The sequence below is a fragment of the Ixodes scapularis genome, unplaced genomic scaffold, assembly GCF_016920785.2.
Source record: "Ixodes scapularis isolate PalLabHiFi unplaced genomic scaffold, ASM1692078v2 PGA_scaffold11__112_contigs__length_91849675, whole genome shotgun sequence".
Taxonomy (NCBI): domain Eukaryota; kingdom Metazoa; phylum Arthropoda; class Arachnida; order Ixodida; family Ixodidae; genus Ixodes; species Ixodes scapularis.
In genome coordinates, this window is record NW_024609837.1 from 60,769,202 (window position 1) to 60,785,455 (window position 16,254).

Sequence of the window (16,254 nt, forward strand, 5' to 3'; positions counted from 1 at the left end):
ATTTTATAATTTGCGACTTAAAGGGACTATAGGAATGGTTGAGCGTGTTAATGTCTAATTTACGATAACGAAAGAGGGACATGGAAGGCAAACTCGCTCGCATTGCGCCTTCTTAAAATAACTGACATGACTTGTCCATTTCTTCTTTCTTTATTGTAGGCCTTGAAAGTCACATTCTTGGTGTTTAGTCTTTGTGTCACATGATTTTTTGTTAAAAAAAAAATCCGGGTTAAATTTAATATAGAAATAACGGTTAAAGTGCGTACCGATGAACGCAAATATACAATTCAGGCAGGCACCACCTTATATATGTACGTGGGGAATAGCAAACCTGAAGCGAAATTGGGCTAACTGAAGTTGAAATAAATTATTCAGTGTTTTGTTTGCGTTGTAGAGTCCTTTCTCAATAGAACTTGAACATTGTTTTCGTTAACTCTATTGTACCACATAGTCAGAGGACCCAGTTAGAATCGGTTGCCCAGGATTAAAAGCCACACAATGTTGTTACAGATTATAGTAGCCCGGAGCATTTTGTATTCGTAAAGAGATAACTTCCCAAATAACGCGTCCTTATCAAAACGGGGAGTACTGCCGGAACATTATACTATTTGGTGTGTAATAATTTAGACTATATTCCTACCTGGATTTGAAAGTTGTTTTGTTTGCGGAAGGACAGCCCCGATGATTCCAATTTTTCTTCCTTTCACAGTTACTATAACACTTTTCTTGATCGGCTTGTCCTTAAGAGCCGGTTCTTTGTCGAAATCAGTATTGGTGCTGACAACACTTATATTCGCAGCGTCCATACTTTCTAGAAAAGGAGCTAGTCCTTCTGGTCCATCATCAAACTCGTGATTTCCTAAGCACTGAAAGAAACAGATTTCCCTGTACAGTAGAAATGATCGATTGTGTTCTTAACCTTTAGAATATTTCTGAAGAATTCGTTGAATAATGAAATCTGGCACCTTCTGCTAGATTTCTGTCATTTCACTTCAGTCATCCAGGATGACTGAAGTGAAATATTTGACTTTTACGAGGTGATATATAGACCTTTCCATTACTAATCACCTGGGCAAAAATGCTGAGTCACTGAGCTGTGGACGCATGCGCAGCGTCCGATATACCACTCAGCAGAGCAACAGCGCATGCTCAGAAGGCGTTCCACAGCCCAGCAGACAAAGATAGCAGCGCGCCGAATGCGATTTTGGCAAAGGTCAATACCAACCAGTGTTATAGGCGTGACCGAAAGAAAGTAACGAAACACGTTACTCGTTACTTGCGAATAAAAGGAACGCGTTACCGACCTACGTTACTTCGAGATAATAGGAATACGTTACCGATACTGTTACCAATAAAAAGTAGTGCAAGTTACTTTTGCGTTACTCTTAATTAAGAATTAACACGACTTACTGTTTTGACGGTACATGTATGCATAAGCGCCATATTTCAAGAAACATGGTCATGCAGAAACTGAGCATATTATGTTTATATTTTCCACGGTTTCACCTAAATACTCACGAGAAGAAACACAAAAACAAACGCAGGAAAACTCGAAAATTCACGTGGCTTGACGCCTAAAAGCACTAAAAAAATTGAAGTGTATTTTTTTTTTAGTTTTGGAAGAAGTAACTTGTAACGTAACTACGCCACCCGTTACTTGAAACAAGTAACGTAAGTACGTTATCCGTTACTGCTTTGAAGAAGTAACGAGTTCGTTGCTACGTTACCGTAGAAGTAACGCGTTACCGAGAATACCAGCGCTCAACTTAAATTTTGACGTATCATGAGCGTTGTTGGTTTCCGCGGCCAATCTTGAAAAAAAGGCTCTGACAATGAACTCTTCCTTTCAATGCCGTCATAAAAGTGATGCGCGTGTACGGGTGTGTTGTGTCGTTATGTCTCTCTGGGAACTTATAGAGCGTAGCCTTTTTTCTGTAGTTGCATAGCAAGAGAGAAAAATGCTCAGAAAAGCCATTTTAACGTTTCCATCACTGTATTCAGACCTTTCGGAGTCCCATTTATTTTTTATCTGCTTTTAATATACCCTTTTCAAAAGTCCATCAAGCAACATTGGGCGTCGCCATTGCTTGCTCAGGAAGCACGTGATTGGATCGGAGTCCTCGCCGAACGCTGACGCAGCGCTCATGACCAATACCTGCTCAGAGTATATGAGCAAGCAATGGCAGATAGGCGATGGGGCATACTTTTGAAAAGTGTCTATAACGACCCTACAATATTGGCAGGAAAGGAGAGTTTTTAAAAAAAATGTGAGAAAACTATTTATAGCAGGTTAATGATATGATGACTTTAACAACATGTAAAAGTGGAATCATATGCAATTTTTCAAACTTGACGGGATGAGCAACATGGAAAACCTCCCGCTTTGCTCATGAGATTGAGGTGATGACCGTCTGCAGCTTCTACACTTTATTTCAGACAAGTCCAAGTGCAACCGACGCTACAAATAGATGGAGTCACTCAAGTAGCAACAGACATGCTCTGTCACGGTACCCTTCCTCTTTATGCGTTTTCTATCATAGGCTAAAGCAATCAAGCGCAGTCCAAGATCCGTGATCGTACATTTTTTCTTCACGTGCTTGGTTTATCCGGTAATAGCAAGTGATCAAAGACGACCAGCGCCGTGGTGATGCAAGTTGGACGTTGTTTCATTGACTTTATTGGATCGTAGCGTTAGCTGCACTCGGACATTATGCGAAACGGAGGATAACATGCCTAGGAGGTCCTACAAAAACCAACTAATACACGTGTTTAAAATTGGTTTGAAACTAATTCTAGCTATTACGTGCTAAGCTGGGAATATTTTGAAATAGTTAAAATAATGCTTCAGGATAAAATAAGAAAAATAAAATAAGTGCTTCAGAATAAAATCATAAAAAAGAAATAGGACTTCCAAAATGCTAAACATTTTCCATAATTAGATAAGGCCTGTTATAGCACAGATAACTCCATATGGCGGGATATCTCAGCCGTTTTCTTTTTGTAGAGAATTAATGTACATGTCATGCTTCATAATGAACGTTGTAGGTACAGGACTTACGATATAATACTTAGTAAAACAGCTATAAAATATTCATTCCTTGTACGCGCGGCAAGACTTGAATACCACTTTTCTAGCTTAACAAATAAACAAAAAACATGTGAAGCAGTTACAGTTTTCAAGTATTTTGAAACTGTAATACGATTTTTAATCTTATGCCCACAAAATTCGCTCTGATATTTACCTTGCGATAAATTTTCATAGATTTTTCTTCACGTTTAAAAAAAAATCTGTATTAAAAACAATGTTTACGGGAAGCCACGGCAGTGAAAATATAATAAAGCTCACATAATATAAAAACACAGCATATATTACACGCTGAATTTACAAACACGGTAGCATTTGTTAGGTAAAATTATAGTGCAACACTCAAAACTTCTATATTACGCATAACAAATGTTCGGATGAACAATATAGATTCCATCTCATCGTTCTTTATGGGACACTTGGGTCTCAATTTACTATTTCTGATATTACCCTCATATAGGTCTAGGTGAGAGACATTATAGGAATTGCGTGTGGAAATAAACAAAATTTCAATATATATTAATAAAATTCTAGGTATTCATGCGTAAACTTCAAACTAGATTGTAAAAAAAAATACTCCGATACGGCTTAAGATTTGCATTATTTTAAAATATACTTAAAAGCTGGCAGCAAAGTATTCATAGTTGCAACAATCGTGAAAATATACCTTTGAATTCTTGATAGCATAAATCAATACATTATTTTTTTTTTCGGGACACGAATCTTGAAGAAACAATCTTCAAAACATTTTTTCTGCTTACCACCTGATCATACGCCATCGCAGTCATTATTGTTGAAACCATATAGTGTTTCAGAATCGTGTAGTAGGGAGTCCCCTGGTAAAAATCTCCGCCGTTCATAAACAAAGCACCTGGATGCTCTTTCTTGAGTTGCTTAACCTGTGTAGGTAATGACAAAATCACATTTTTTAACCTGCAGGTATTAACGTACGTGTACCCTTGAAGCGAGATTTGCTCTATTATTGAAATATATACATGGTACTTCATGTTTCCATTTTATACAAAAAATATTTTCTAACTGGTAGGGTGGATTTGCGTTGAAGTTGTCCTGGTTCGTTTTTATTAGGCTTCGCGGACCGTGCCCAAAAGAGTAACAGAAGGCTGACGTAATGGTAATGGGTACATTTTCTTACAGCATGTTCAGATAGCGCCGAGATAACGACGATATACCCGTCCCCTGTACATCACGTTTACGGGCCGTGCATGCAGTGCTCGTTCTGAATATAATGTAAATATATCATGACAAAAATATAAAAAAACGCATTATCTGGTCATCGTAAAGCCAGTAGCTTTTACTCAAATAGACAGAATATTTCTGTAACCTCTAATATCCACCACCTTCAGAAATGCAATTGCATTTCTGAAGGTGGTGGATAAATTCCATATATAAAACGTTATTCAGGCAGAACAATGAGACGGTTGTCCTCCAGTCTAAAGTCTGCCCATCACGTTAAACGCTAACTGAAGAATTTGGTACCAGCCACTCCTCAAAAATGAATACGTTTTAAATCAAAATTAACACCTTGTGTAATTACAGTTACCTACTCGTATTACACCTTGTGTAGTGAGAGTATGTCAAACTAAGAGCAAGCTTATATATATAGGATACCGATGGCTGTACCATTCCAATGCATTTCAACAGATGACTCACGAAAGAAATAATAGTATGCAAGACAATCATTAGTGCTTTAAATTTATTTTACCTTTACCGAATACACAATTACCACTCTGTATAGAATAACATTTTCACATTGCCCTATTCTCAGCGATAGAACTTAATGTTAACATTTATAACCCTTTTAACCCGAAAGCATTAACTATCCCGTGGAGCAAAGCCGGCGTTGTCTGTAGCAGCGAAAAACGGCACATCAATTCCCATTGGCTGAGTGAAACGGCAACTAAAGTCCCATTGGCCAAAAGCACAGCAACGCCGATGCTTCGTCACGGAAGCCGGCGGGGCGCGCAAGGTCAAAGCGGACGCGCCTCAGAAATAAAACACAAAGAAAAGCAGAGCAACGCAAATGCATTGCCACGGACACCGTGGAGCCGGCACGGGCTCCGCGCCTGCGCCTTGGCGGAGCGTGATGTTCCCGCCGGAGAGCCGTGTGAAAAAAAAGAAGTAGGAATGCGCTCGCATTCCTACACGTAAGCAGTCTTACGTGTATTCGTTTATTTTTTTTTATTTTGGTCTTTATTATATTTCGATAAAAAAATTAATCAGATAATTCATTCTTCTTTTAGTTCTACCGACCAGTTTAAGATACCTAAGCTCCAAGTAAACACCAAGGTTTTCTGTAGGAAGCATATTTTCTTTATATCCTTTATTCTTTATACAGGGAGGTCAGCTGGAACATTAGACAAACACAAAAAAGAGAGAACTGAGAAACGCACCGCTATGAATTGTGACATTGATACTTATTCGTCCTGATACACATCCGCTAAATCTTTTTTTTCTTAATTGTTTGTGCTTTTCTACCTATTCCAGTGTAAATGTATATACATATATATATATGGGTGGTTTCACCTTAAATCGGGCAGGCTAAAATGTACTAATTTTTTAATATGACGAAAAAAAATGTTTTGGGGATATTTCTCAAATGAAGGATAGTGCAAACTGCATTTTCCCCAGACTTTTTGTTCTCGAGTTAAGAAACGTAGAAGCCGCAGCAACAGAAACTATAAAAAAAAAAAAAAAAAAAAAAAAAAACATGCGTCCTGCTGTGGCTGGTTGCGTGTTTGACACCCTCTGCTGGCGCTAGTGTTTTTCCTCCACTCTCTTAACTTTTTTCCATAAATGCACCTTGACGTATCCAATCATTCTTAGGATTTTTTTTTTCTAAAGACAGTGATAAACTTGTCGTTCAGGTCGGTTCTTGGTCAAATTCGACAGGTCCTTACTTTGTCTGAACTTAAGGTAAGTCTTGTTTCTTTAGCTCTATAGAAAGACCAAAGCAAACTTAGTATAGATATAATAATATCATTATGATCTGTTGACCAGCCACCCCCCCCCCCCTTTACGTAAACTTTGTGAGAAATAACAAATGTTGAAAGTTTAAAGCCGATTTTCTCGAAAATCTCACTTTTGTAAATTCTTATTTTTTTAAATTTGTTTTAGATACAATAGTCGACTACAAAAAATAAAGAATCTAAAAATGTAATATTTTGGTTTTATGTCCTTTATTTGAGCCGCGATCGTGACAAATGTCTGCTCATTTGTCCAAAATACAGCCATCTTACAGGCATTGGCGCCTGTACAATTTGGAAAATATATTTTAATTTTTCCTTACGTTTAAAAAAAAATACCCCTACGCAAGACTGCTTCTTGCTAGAATGTGAACTCTGAAGAAGTATACCGCGTTCCTCTCTAAGCTAAGACTCGAAGTCAAAGACGAACTGGAGCTTGCCTCGCAAAAATAAACAAAACAAAAAAACATTTCGACGTTTTTTTTTAAGAGTTTTAGAATTGGGAAATAGAATACATTCCCCAATTCTTCATCAGTCGCGTCCGGCGAAGAGCTATAGGGCTTGAGAAAGCGTTTGTGAAATCACATGCCGTTATCTTGCACTTCGATTTTGCTGAAAGCTGCAGTGTCATGAGCCAGCGCGCCGTGCGAGGACATAACTGGAAGAGCAAAATGGTTTTCATCTTTACTGCGTGGCCACGAAAGAACAGGGAACTTTAAGATCGTCGTAGTGAGCGAAGACATCGTCCATGACTCGCCCCATGCGCTCTTTGCGCTCAGCGTTGGCGAAGGGTGGCTGGAGGAAGTTCTGCCTATTTTCACGCAACTCGTTTATATTTCCGACAGTACTCCAAGCCTCTTCGAAAACAGGCATCGGATGTACGAATTCAAGAAAAAGAATGACGTTCCCAAGTGCATATTTTCCATATCAGGGCACGGGAAAAGCTCGTGTTATGGAGTGGGCGGTGTGCTCAAGCACCAGGCATCCATGCATAATTTGACATTTGACAACCACAGAATTGTACTGCATAACGAGCGCGCAAAGCTTCTTTGAGGCACTAGGACCGAAAGTCAACTGAATCATTCTACTCTCAATCGCCAAAGTAAAGCTCACGCATTTCCGGGAGCTCCAGAAAAGTGTGGGAGAAGGTAAACCCACCAAGGGGAATCATCCTCACACGTGTGGAGGAAGACACTGAAAGAAGGCGCCTTGAACGTTGCTCTCGAAAAGATTTGCAAAAGCACAAAGTAGCTGCATAGACGTGTCAAGGCATTCACGTACCGTTTTGTGTCTCGAAATTCAGAAGATCATCAGTGAGTGAGTGTCGGCATGTTCAAAACTGCAACCGTGGACTGCGTGGCTCCTACACAGTGCGAGAACTGATTCACAGTTACGTCGAACTAGTAAAAAAGTGTACTGCCTTCGGAAAATGTGCCATCGATATTTTTGAGCTTTTTACTGGTTCAGCGCCCGCGTTTCCAGAATACTGAGGTGCAAGAACTGTGCAGTCAACAGTGGGCGATCTGCCAGATGCGAGGAGAACAAAAATGGGCGAATGTTTTCCGATTATTTATGCACAACATTGGAATGGTGTGAGAATGTATAATTCAATGGTAATAGGCTGAGTAATGATAGCCACCTTCGTTTACTTTGAACCGTTCAATGTAGAACATGTTTTGAGATGTCGCGTTGCCTTTTAATTTGTATATACTTGTTACTCATTGTTTTTTTAGTGTGCTCACGTGGCTTCTCTCTTATTTCAAGTTTTAATTTACAATGAATATCAAAAGTACGCCTACTTTATGTTCCTTTTTGGAAACCTAAACAAAAATAAAAACATATTTTTGATATCGTAGAGGCGCACAACGTTCAAGGTTGCTGTATTTTAGTCAAAAGAGCACACATTTCACGCGATTGCGGCTCAAATAGAGGGCATACAATTAAAATATTACACTCATAGCTGCTTTCTCTTGTAGTCAGATATAATATCTAAAAGTATTTAAAAAATGAAAATGTACAAGAATGGTGTTTTTGAGAAAATTGACCTCAAACTTTTAACATTTGTTATTTTTCACAACGTTTACGTGAATGTAGCGGAGTGGCTGAACAGCAGATCATAATGGTAATAATAATAATAATAATATATATATATATATATATATACGGAAGAAAACGCACCTGAGACGGTTGTTGGAGTTTTTAAAACATATTATTGGTAAAGTTGGTCGACGTTTCGGCCTGAGACAGACCTTTTTCAAGACTGGCACATAAAGGCACACTGACGCTCCTTGACCACGTCACGTGGCATTCCACACATCTGGTATATACTTTCCGTCATCCTGCGCTTCGTTTTTTTCTCTATATATATATATATATATATATATATATATATATGTATATATATATATATATATATTTATATAAAACTGAGAAGAAAAAAACCCTTAGTGAGAAACAGCAACAACGGACGATTTAATCTTCGACGTTTCGGCCGGGGTCCGGCCTTCGTCAGCTTCCTGACGAAGGCCGGACTCCGGCCGAAACGTCGAAGATTAAATCGTCCGCTGTTGCTGTTTCTCACTACGGGTTTTTTTCTTCTCAGTTTTATACCCACGCCTTAGGCCTCCCGCCACCATGCCCTTTATATATATATATATATATATATATATATATATATATATATATATATATATATTGTTACGGTGATGCTGTCGGCAGCAGAAAGAACAGGACAGTACACGATGATAGAACACACAAAGGATTTATGGAGGGCGAGCCGGCCCGTGGGGCCTGGCGCGAGATGGTCGTGCGCGCCACTGCTCCGTCGTGGTCTTCACCTTCCTGACAGCACTCCCTCCGACGAAAACGGCCGACCCGGCCGGTGAATAAATGAACACATAAAACACACTTACAAAGCCACACACACAGAAGGACAAGGGACGGCTGCCGACAGCGAGGGTGACGATGAAGATGGAAACGTTGAATTTAGGCCTCTTCCGCAGCGTCACAGACCTCTGCACCAGCCACACGACGGCACGGTCCGGGCTGGGGGACTCACGTCACTGAGAAGCGTCGGAACGTCGGGGGCTGGGGATAGTGGCGGGGGATCGTCTGTCTGCTTCGTCTGATGCGGCTTCGTCTGATTCTGCTTGTCATGGCGTCTGGGCGGGGGTTGGGCGACGAAGCCATGGGCTGGTGTTTGGTCTGCCGCTGCGGATGACTGCTTCAACAACGCGGGTTCACAAGATCAAAGCGGCGCTGATGTTCAATAAAGAAGATGAGTATGGCTCCGCACCTCCACCATACTGTTAGGGTAATGCTGACGGCAGCAGAAAGGACAGGACAGTACACGATGACAGAACACACTGAGGATTTATGGAGGCCGAGCCGGCCCGTGGGGCCTGGCGCGAGATGGTCGTGCGCGCCACTGCCTCGTCGTCGTCTTCACCTTCCTAACAATATATATATATATATATATATAATGAGCCTGCTTTGAACTTTCCACAGAGCTAAAGAAAAAAAATTTTACCTTAAGTAAATACAAAGTAAGGACCTGACAAATTTGACCAAAAATCCACCACAGGGACGAGTTTGAAATTTTTTAGAAGAAAATACAATTCCTCAAAAAGTGTTATTACATCGTGTTATCATTAAAGTACCTATTAAATGAGGGGAAAACGTTTAAATGTAGGAGGAAGAAAACTAGCGCCAACAGAAAGTGTCAAACACGCGACCTGCGACGGCAGGCAAAAATACTAGTTCATTCTACTGCGGCTTCTAGGCTTCGTAACTTGAGAATCAAAATCCGGGTAACATGCGGTGTTCTGGTGAAGGCGAGCGGGTTGAACACGCGTACATAAAATTGAAGGAATAAAACACGGAGGACAAGCACGGGACAACCACTTCCTTTCATTTAGCAACGATGTTTATTTGGGGCAGAGACATTCCAACCCTTAACCAGACCCCGACTAAGATAGGTTGATAAGGAGGAAGGCTAACTGGGAGATGGAAAGGGCGATATGGGGGACGGAAAGAAAAACTGGGAGATGGAAAGGGTGATATGGGGGACGGAAAACTGGGAGATGGAAACGGGAATAGGGGATGGAAAGGGAAAACCAAAAGGCACGAGCAGAGCTACCGCGATGGTGTGTATTTACGGGGAGTTGCGATATTTTTCAAGTTCAGGCCTGATGAATTCTAATTCCCGTCTTGATAAGGTTACTGAGGCCGATGAAACGTTGTTTTTTGCGTTCTGGATGAGAAAGAATTCGATGATTTCACGTCCGTGGCGATTGCGGTGACCCCTCTTGTCTTGGTTCCTGCGAAGTCAGGCGCGCATCCACTGCATTCGTTCGCGTGAACCGCGATCGGATGAATGGGGTTGTCGGTTCTTGGAGTGGCTTCGCTTTCGTGCTCTCTTAAGCGGTCATTGATACATCGGCCGGTTTGTCCTATATACTCGGCTCCGCATTTGAGGGGAATCGAGTAAACTTTCTCTGTGCAGCAGGTCCGGAAAAGCGTGGCGTGCTTTTTTTCGCAAGCCGGCTTGGCTTCTTGTCGGTTGATCACGTTGCACATGGTTGCCGATTTGTATCTACTGGAAAAGAAAACTTTCGTGTCATTGCGTGATGCAATGTAACGGATACGATGGGAAGCATTATGAATGTATGGTATGCTGGCTATCCTTCGACTGAAAGGCGTTTTTGTAGTTGCCTTTGGGTTAATAAGTTGGTGGAAAACGGACACGAGGCGTTGCACCGGATATCCGGACCTCAGGAGTCGTCGAGTTTGGCTCTTTATGCTATCTGTTGCCGAATAGTGACAGGATTTCGTTTTAGCTGATGTGATTAACGTCTTGATGATACCTATCTTAACAGTCTTTGAATGAGCACTCTCAAAAGGCAGCACCGGCTTTTCTGAACGCTGACTGAACGCCCAGCAAACGCCTTCGTTGTTTTTTTTTTTTTTCAATCGCAGGTCTAGAAATTGTAGCCCTTCCGAGGATGGATCTTTCTTTTTGAATTTTAGTTTGCCTTCTGCACTTTCGAACGAGGCAACGATTACCTCGACTTTATTGGCTATAGGGTGAATGATCTTATCATTCACCCTATAGCTTATCAACGCCCTAGAACCGGTTCATACTGGCGCTCCTAACTTAGACTTCTTTTCCCTAGACATAGAATATATGTACTATAATCTGGACATTCCAACTCTTCTCGAATCCGTAGAAGAAGCCATCACTGAACACGGAATCTGTAGCTTCCAAAACTCATCCGGAGTATCACTTTCCGGCTTCCTCGAGCTTCTGCAACTCTACCTAAAATCAACAATGATCGAGTAAGAAGGAAAAATCTGGATGCAGAAATAAAGGGTGTGTATAGGGTCTTGCCTTGCACCCATACTAAGTAAAATCTACCTGTCTTATGTCGATAGAACCATACAGGTAAAGCTCATGAACACTAGCCCCGAATGCACCGTAGTCCGCTACGTTGATGACTACCTGATCATTCACCCTATAGCCAATAAAGTCGAGGTGATCGTGGCCTCGTTCGAAAGCGCAGGAGGCAAACTAAAATTCAAAAAGGAAGATCCATCCTCGGAAGGGCTACAATTTCTAGACCTGCGATTGAAAAAATCCAACGAAGGCGTTTGCTGGGCGTTCAGTCAGCGTTCAGAAAAGCCGCTGCTCCCTTTTGAGAGTGCTCATTCAAAGACTGTTAAGATAGGTATCATCAAGACGTTAATCACATCAGCTAAAACGAAATCCTGTCAACATTCGGCAACAGATAGCATAAAGAGCCAAACTCGACGACTCCTGAGGTCCGGATATCCGGTGCAACGCCTCGTGTCCGTTTTCCCCCAACTTATTAACCCAAAGGCAACTACAAAAACGCCTTTCAGTCGAAGGATAGCCAGCATACCATACATTCATAATGCTTCCCATTGTATCCGTTCTATTGCATCACGCTATGACACGAAAGTTGTCTTTTCCAGTAGATTCAAATCGGCACGCATGTGCAACATGATCAACCGACCAGAAGCCAAGCCGGCTTGCGAAAAAAAGCACGCCACGCTTTTCCGGACCTGCTGCACAGAAAAAGTTTACTCGACTTCCCTCAAATGCGGAGCCGAGTACATAGGAAAAACCGGCCGATGTATCAATGACCGCTTAAGAGAGCACGAAAACGAGGCCACTTCAAGAACCGACAACCCCATTCATCCGATCGCGGTTCACGCGAACGAATGCATTGGATGCGCGCCTGACTTCGCAGGATCCAAGACAAGAAGGGGACACCGCAATCGCCACGGACGTGAAATCATCGAATCCTTTCTCATCCAGAACGCAAGAAACAACGTTTCATCGGCCTCAGTAACCTCATCAAGACGGGAATTAGAATTCATTAGGCCTGAACTTGAAAAATATCGCAACTCCCCTTAAATACACACCACCACGGTAGCTCTGCCCGTGCCTCTTGGTTTTCCCTTTCTATCTCCTATCACAGTTTCCATATCCCAGTTTTCTTTTCCCTTTATCCCTTTTCCATCTCCCAGTTTTTCTTTTTTCGTCCCCCATATCACCCTTTCCATCTCCCAGTTAGCCTTCCCCGTTATCAACCTATCTTAGTCGGGGTCTCGCTCAGGGTACAATGTCTTTGCCCAAAATAAACGTCGTTGCTGAATGAAAGAAAGTGGTTGTCCTGTGCTTGCCCTCAGTGTTTTATTCTTTCAATTTTATGTATGCCCTGTCCGCTCCGCTTCATTCGAGAAATGCCCCCAAATCATACCTTTTTTTTTTTCGTCAATATAAAAAATTAGACCTTTTCAGCCTGCTTGATTTTAGATGAAACCACCGATATATATATATATATACATATATATATATATATAGAGAGAGAGAGAGATTTATAAATATATAAATATGGAAATCGTGCGCAGAAATACGTCGCGGTTACTTCTGTTTTTCAATTTAAACGTGGATTATGCTGAGTAAAACATGGGATCTTCATAATTCCCGTTTTTGGTTGACTTTTTGGCTGGGCAGTTCCTTTGGAACTCCAAATACTAGCCTTCCTGCATCTGTCTTGTTTTCTCTGTATTGACAGCGGAGCAAACGCTATGCACATTTTAGGCCAATCGTGTTTCTGGTTACGGTAACGTGACTACGGTCTCCAGGCGGGTGAATAGGCAGAGCACGGCCCCTGCTTGAAGGCCGGTGCTTGGTAGGCCACTCAGATGACCAGCCCTGGGCTACTGGGCTATCCAGTTTGGGACGAACTCTCAAAAGGATATAAGTGTGACAAATCCTCTAGCTGTGCTCACTTTCTGTATGCCCCTTGAAGAGAAGCCTTTTGTGACCGTACCCCCCCCCCCCCCCTTGCCGACCTTGAAGGAGCGCCTGCTTTGGTACTCCTTCTCTTTCTCTCTCTCGCTCTCTGCCTAAGCTGAAAGCATGGCACAGGTTAGAAGGTGCGCTCTCGTCGCACCAGTGAACCCTCTGATTTTTATCAACTGATTCCGCTCCTTGCGCTAGGATAACGGTTGGAGCGTGATCAGGTAGTAAAAGATAGACGTATGACACACTAGCGGTTCCCAATCCGTGAATGCCTGCTTGCTTTCCCAGTTTCCTGTGGGCTGAGGCCTGTGGGGATGCCGTGGATTTTAGTGGTAAATTAATCGTCCTCGACAACATATTTGCAGTTTACCAAAGCTATCAGTGTTCAAAAAGTCCTACGCGTATATCGGCAACGACGATTTCTTCAGAGAAGCCACCGAAATTGTTGTGATTTGGTTCAGTTCGGCAAATGAGAGCTTGTGCCACATCGAGTTGAACCTGCACGGAGCCCTTCGTTCTCGCTATTAATTTTGTGCTGTTTTGTGCCTGTGTCAACCTATATATCGGATTACATCTTTCAAGTCAATAACTCTTATGGTAACTGCGTTGCAACCTACCTCTTGGCAACGATTGACCGTTCTTCTTCGGATACTCTAACATATCGCCTCTAGAATTAAACAGTGTATTCTCCCAGCCCCGGAGAATAATTCCCCCAAAATTCTACCGGCAGAAACCTTCCATTAGCTGTCTGAAATCATATAACAACTGTCGATAGAATACTGACTTCCTGATTCTCCCGGCATTACGTGGAAACAGGTTTCCTAGGCGACGTTTCGTGGATACACGTTTCTTGAACACACCTTTCATCGACACTAACATATCGCCAACACTAGTCACCTGAGTTCCTCCCGGTAGGCACATTTCGTCGCGCGTGTATCACTGGCCTACCGACCCGTTCACGCAGTTTCGCGGCGACAGTCTGCGACGGTTTATTACAAAAATGTTAACCTACCTAGCCCACCTGCGAAAGCCATTTGCGGCGAGAGTATGGAATTTCTTACTACAAAAAAAACAAACAAAAAAAGACAGGTAACCATAACTTTATAAAATAAGTTGTCGATGAAACATAGCGTCTCAATGAAACAATCTGTCGATGTAACGTCGTTCGGTGAACTGGTTGCCACCGCCAATGAGAGGCGTCTGCCGGAAAACTTTCGGGGAAATCATTTTTCCAGCTGCCGGGAGAATAGGCACTATAGCCTAAAACTACCCTGGTTCTTGTTTCTTTGCAATCTTCTCAATTGTATAAAATATTAGTAGCACCTCTTCGCATTTCACAGATCGCTTGCACTTTTCTAGTTATCTGTAGAATAGGCTTTGAGTAATAAACTTCCACGAAACTTTAAGAACAAAATTTATGTTTTTTCCTGCCAATTTTCACACACCTCTGCGAGTACATTTTTTTTTTCTGGTTTCCTTCGTGTTTTCAAAAGGATTATTTAAGTTTGGAATGTCTTAAATAAGTGTAAGGTATCCAACTTTCCTGCCGGTACCCATTTAGGGCTAACGAATAATGTGCCTGAACATCCGAGGGCATCAAACGGGTATTGTTTCAAACGGCACCCGTTCTCATGATCATGATTGACGCAAACATAACGAAAGTCTGCCGTCCATTTGATTCAAACGGGTCGACCAGTTTGCCACCCGTTTGAATTTCAAAAGATTTTTTTTCTTAGCGTCATCCTCCTTGTTTCTTCTTGCCCAGGATTATTATCGTTATTCTTGTCCAGCTCGCTTGCACCTCTCCATTATATGAACTATTTCAACTTAATTTAGAATGGTATGCACGAATCTACATATGAACGTTAGTTCGCATGCCAGATATTCTATAAAAAAAACTTGTTTGCTAAAAAACGTTGAAGTTAAACTAAGGTTTAGAGGGATTCACTAAAACGCGTATTTCTGCTCGGTGGCATAACTGATGCTGTGATACGCTTATAATTAAAGTTTGCATGACAGCGGCCATGATTAAAGCCACAACATCAATTTAAAGTTAGTGTAAGTTTAAAAGTGTCATGTAACTTTTGGAACGCTGAACTTGACCATACCTTTGTTACAATTCTTGCAACTCCTCCAACGCATTTTGAGGCGTTCTTGTCCTTCGCCGAGCAGACTCCCCCATACTTGGTGGTCTCTTGAATGTGCGAGTGAACGTCGTTGGTGTGCAGAATTGTGAGCGTAAACGTCTCGCTTTCCGATCCTAACGACACGCTCACATTGCTTGCCAGAAGGATGGCGAACAAGCGCCATTTCTTTAGAATGGCGAGCATCGCAGCTGCTTTTTGTGTCGAGAAAACAAGTGGAAATGTTCGTGGCGCTCGATGCGTAAGCCAATGCAAGTGCAAATGCTGCCGGCGATGCTGCACAAAGCGGACTCTAAAAATAAAAATGATTTCTAAAGGTCGAGGCAGTTTCGCAATCTATTGAAGCAAACGCTTTTGCCAAGTTGACACGTGTTCAAACATATAAAAAGATGATGCGTGAGCATCGTCGATTTATGTTTGAAATTCATCGCATATTTATACCAGAACGCGAACGAATAAAATACACTTTTCTGTTAGATAAATACAAATGACGTCTTATGTAATATCACCCCTGCGATTGTAATTTCGCCTGTATTTGTTCATTACTAGCATATACGAGAAAGATATTGGCAAAATGTTTCGCCCACACCGCTGGATTTTCGGCACCTATATGATTTTCCAGTATATCGTTAAAATCGTCCAAAGGAAACGCTTGCCTTGGTTCTGTTCTAAGTTACAAAACATACAACAAATACCACAACCAATGAT

The 16,254-nt window shown here is 41.7% G+C and overlaps 1 protein-coding gene across 1 annotated transcript in view; it reads right to left on the reverse strand.

The window, feature by feature from the left end:
* LOC120837467 (protein 5NUC-like) overlaps positions 1-15,741 on the reverse strand; it is a 34,089-nt gene extending 18,348 nt beyond the window's left edge. Inside the window, exons 1-3 of the mRNA XM_040206852.1 lie at positions 15,511-15,741; positions 3,847-3,984; positions 641-866 (exon numbers count right to left, since the gene is read on the reverse strand). Of these exons, the coding sequence (XP_040062786.1) occupies positions 641-866; positions 3,847-3,984; positions 15,511-15,732 (586 nt within the window). The 5' untranslated portion in view covers positions 15,733-15,741. The remainder of the gene's footprint in view (positions 1-640; positions 867-3,846; positions 3,985-15,510) is intronic.
* Positions 15,742-16,254: the final 513 nt, after the last annotated feature.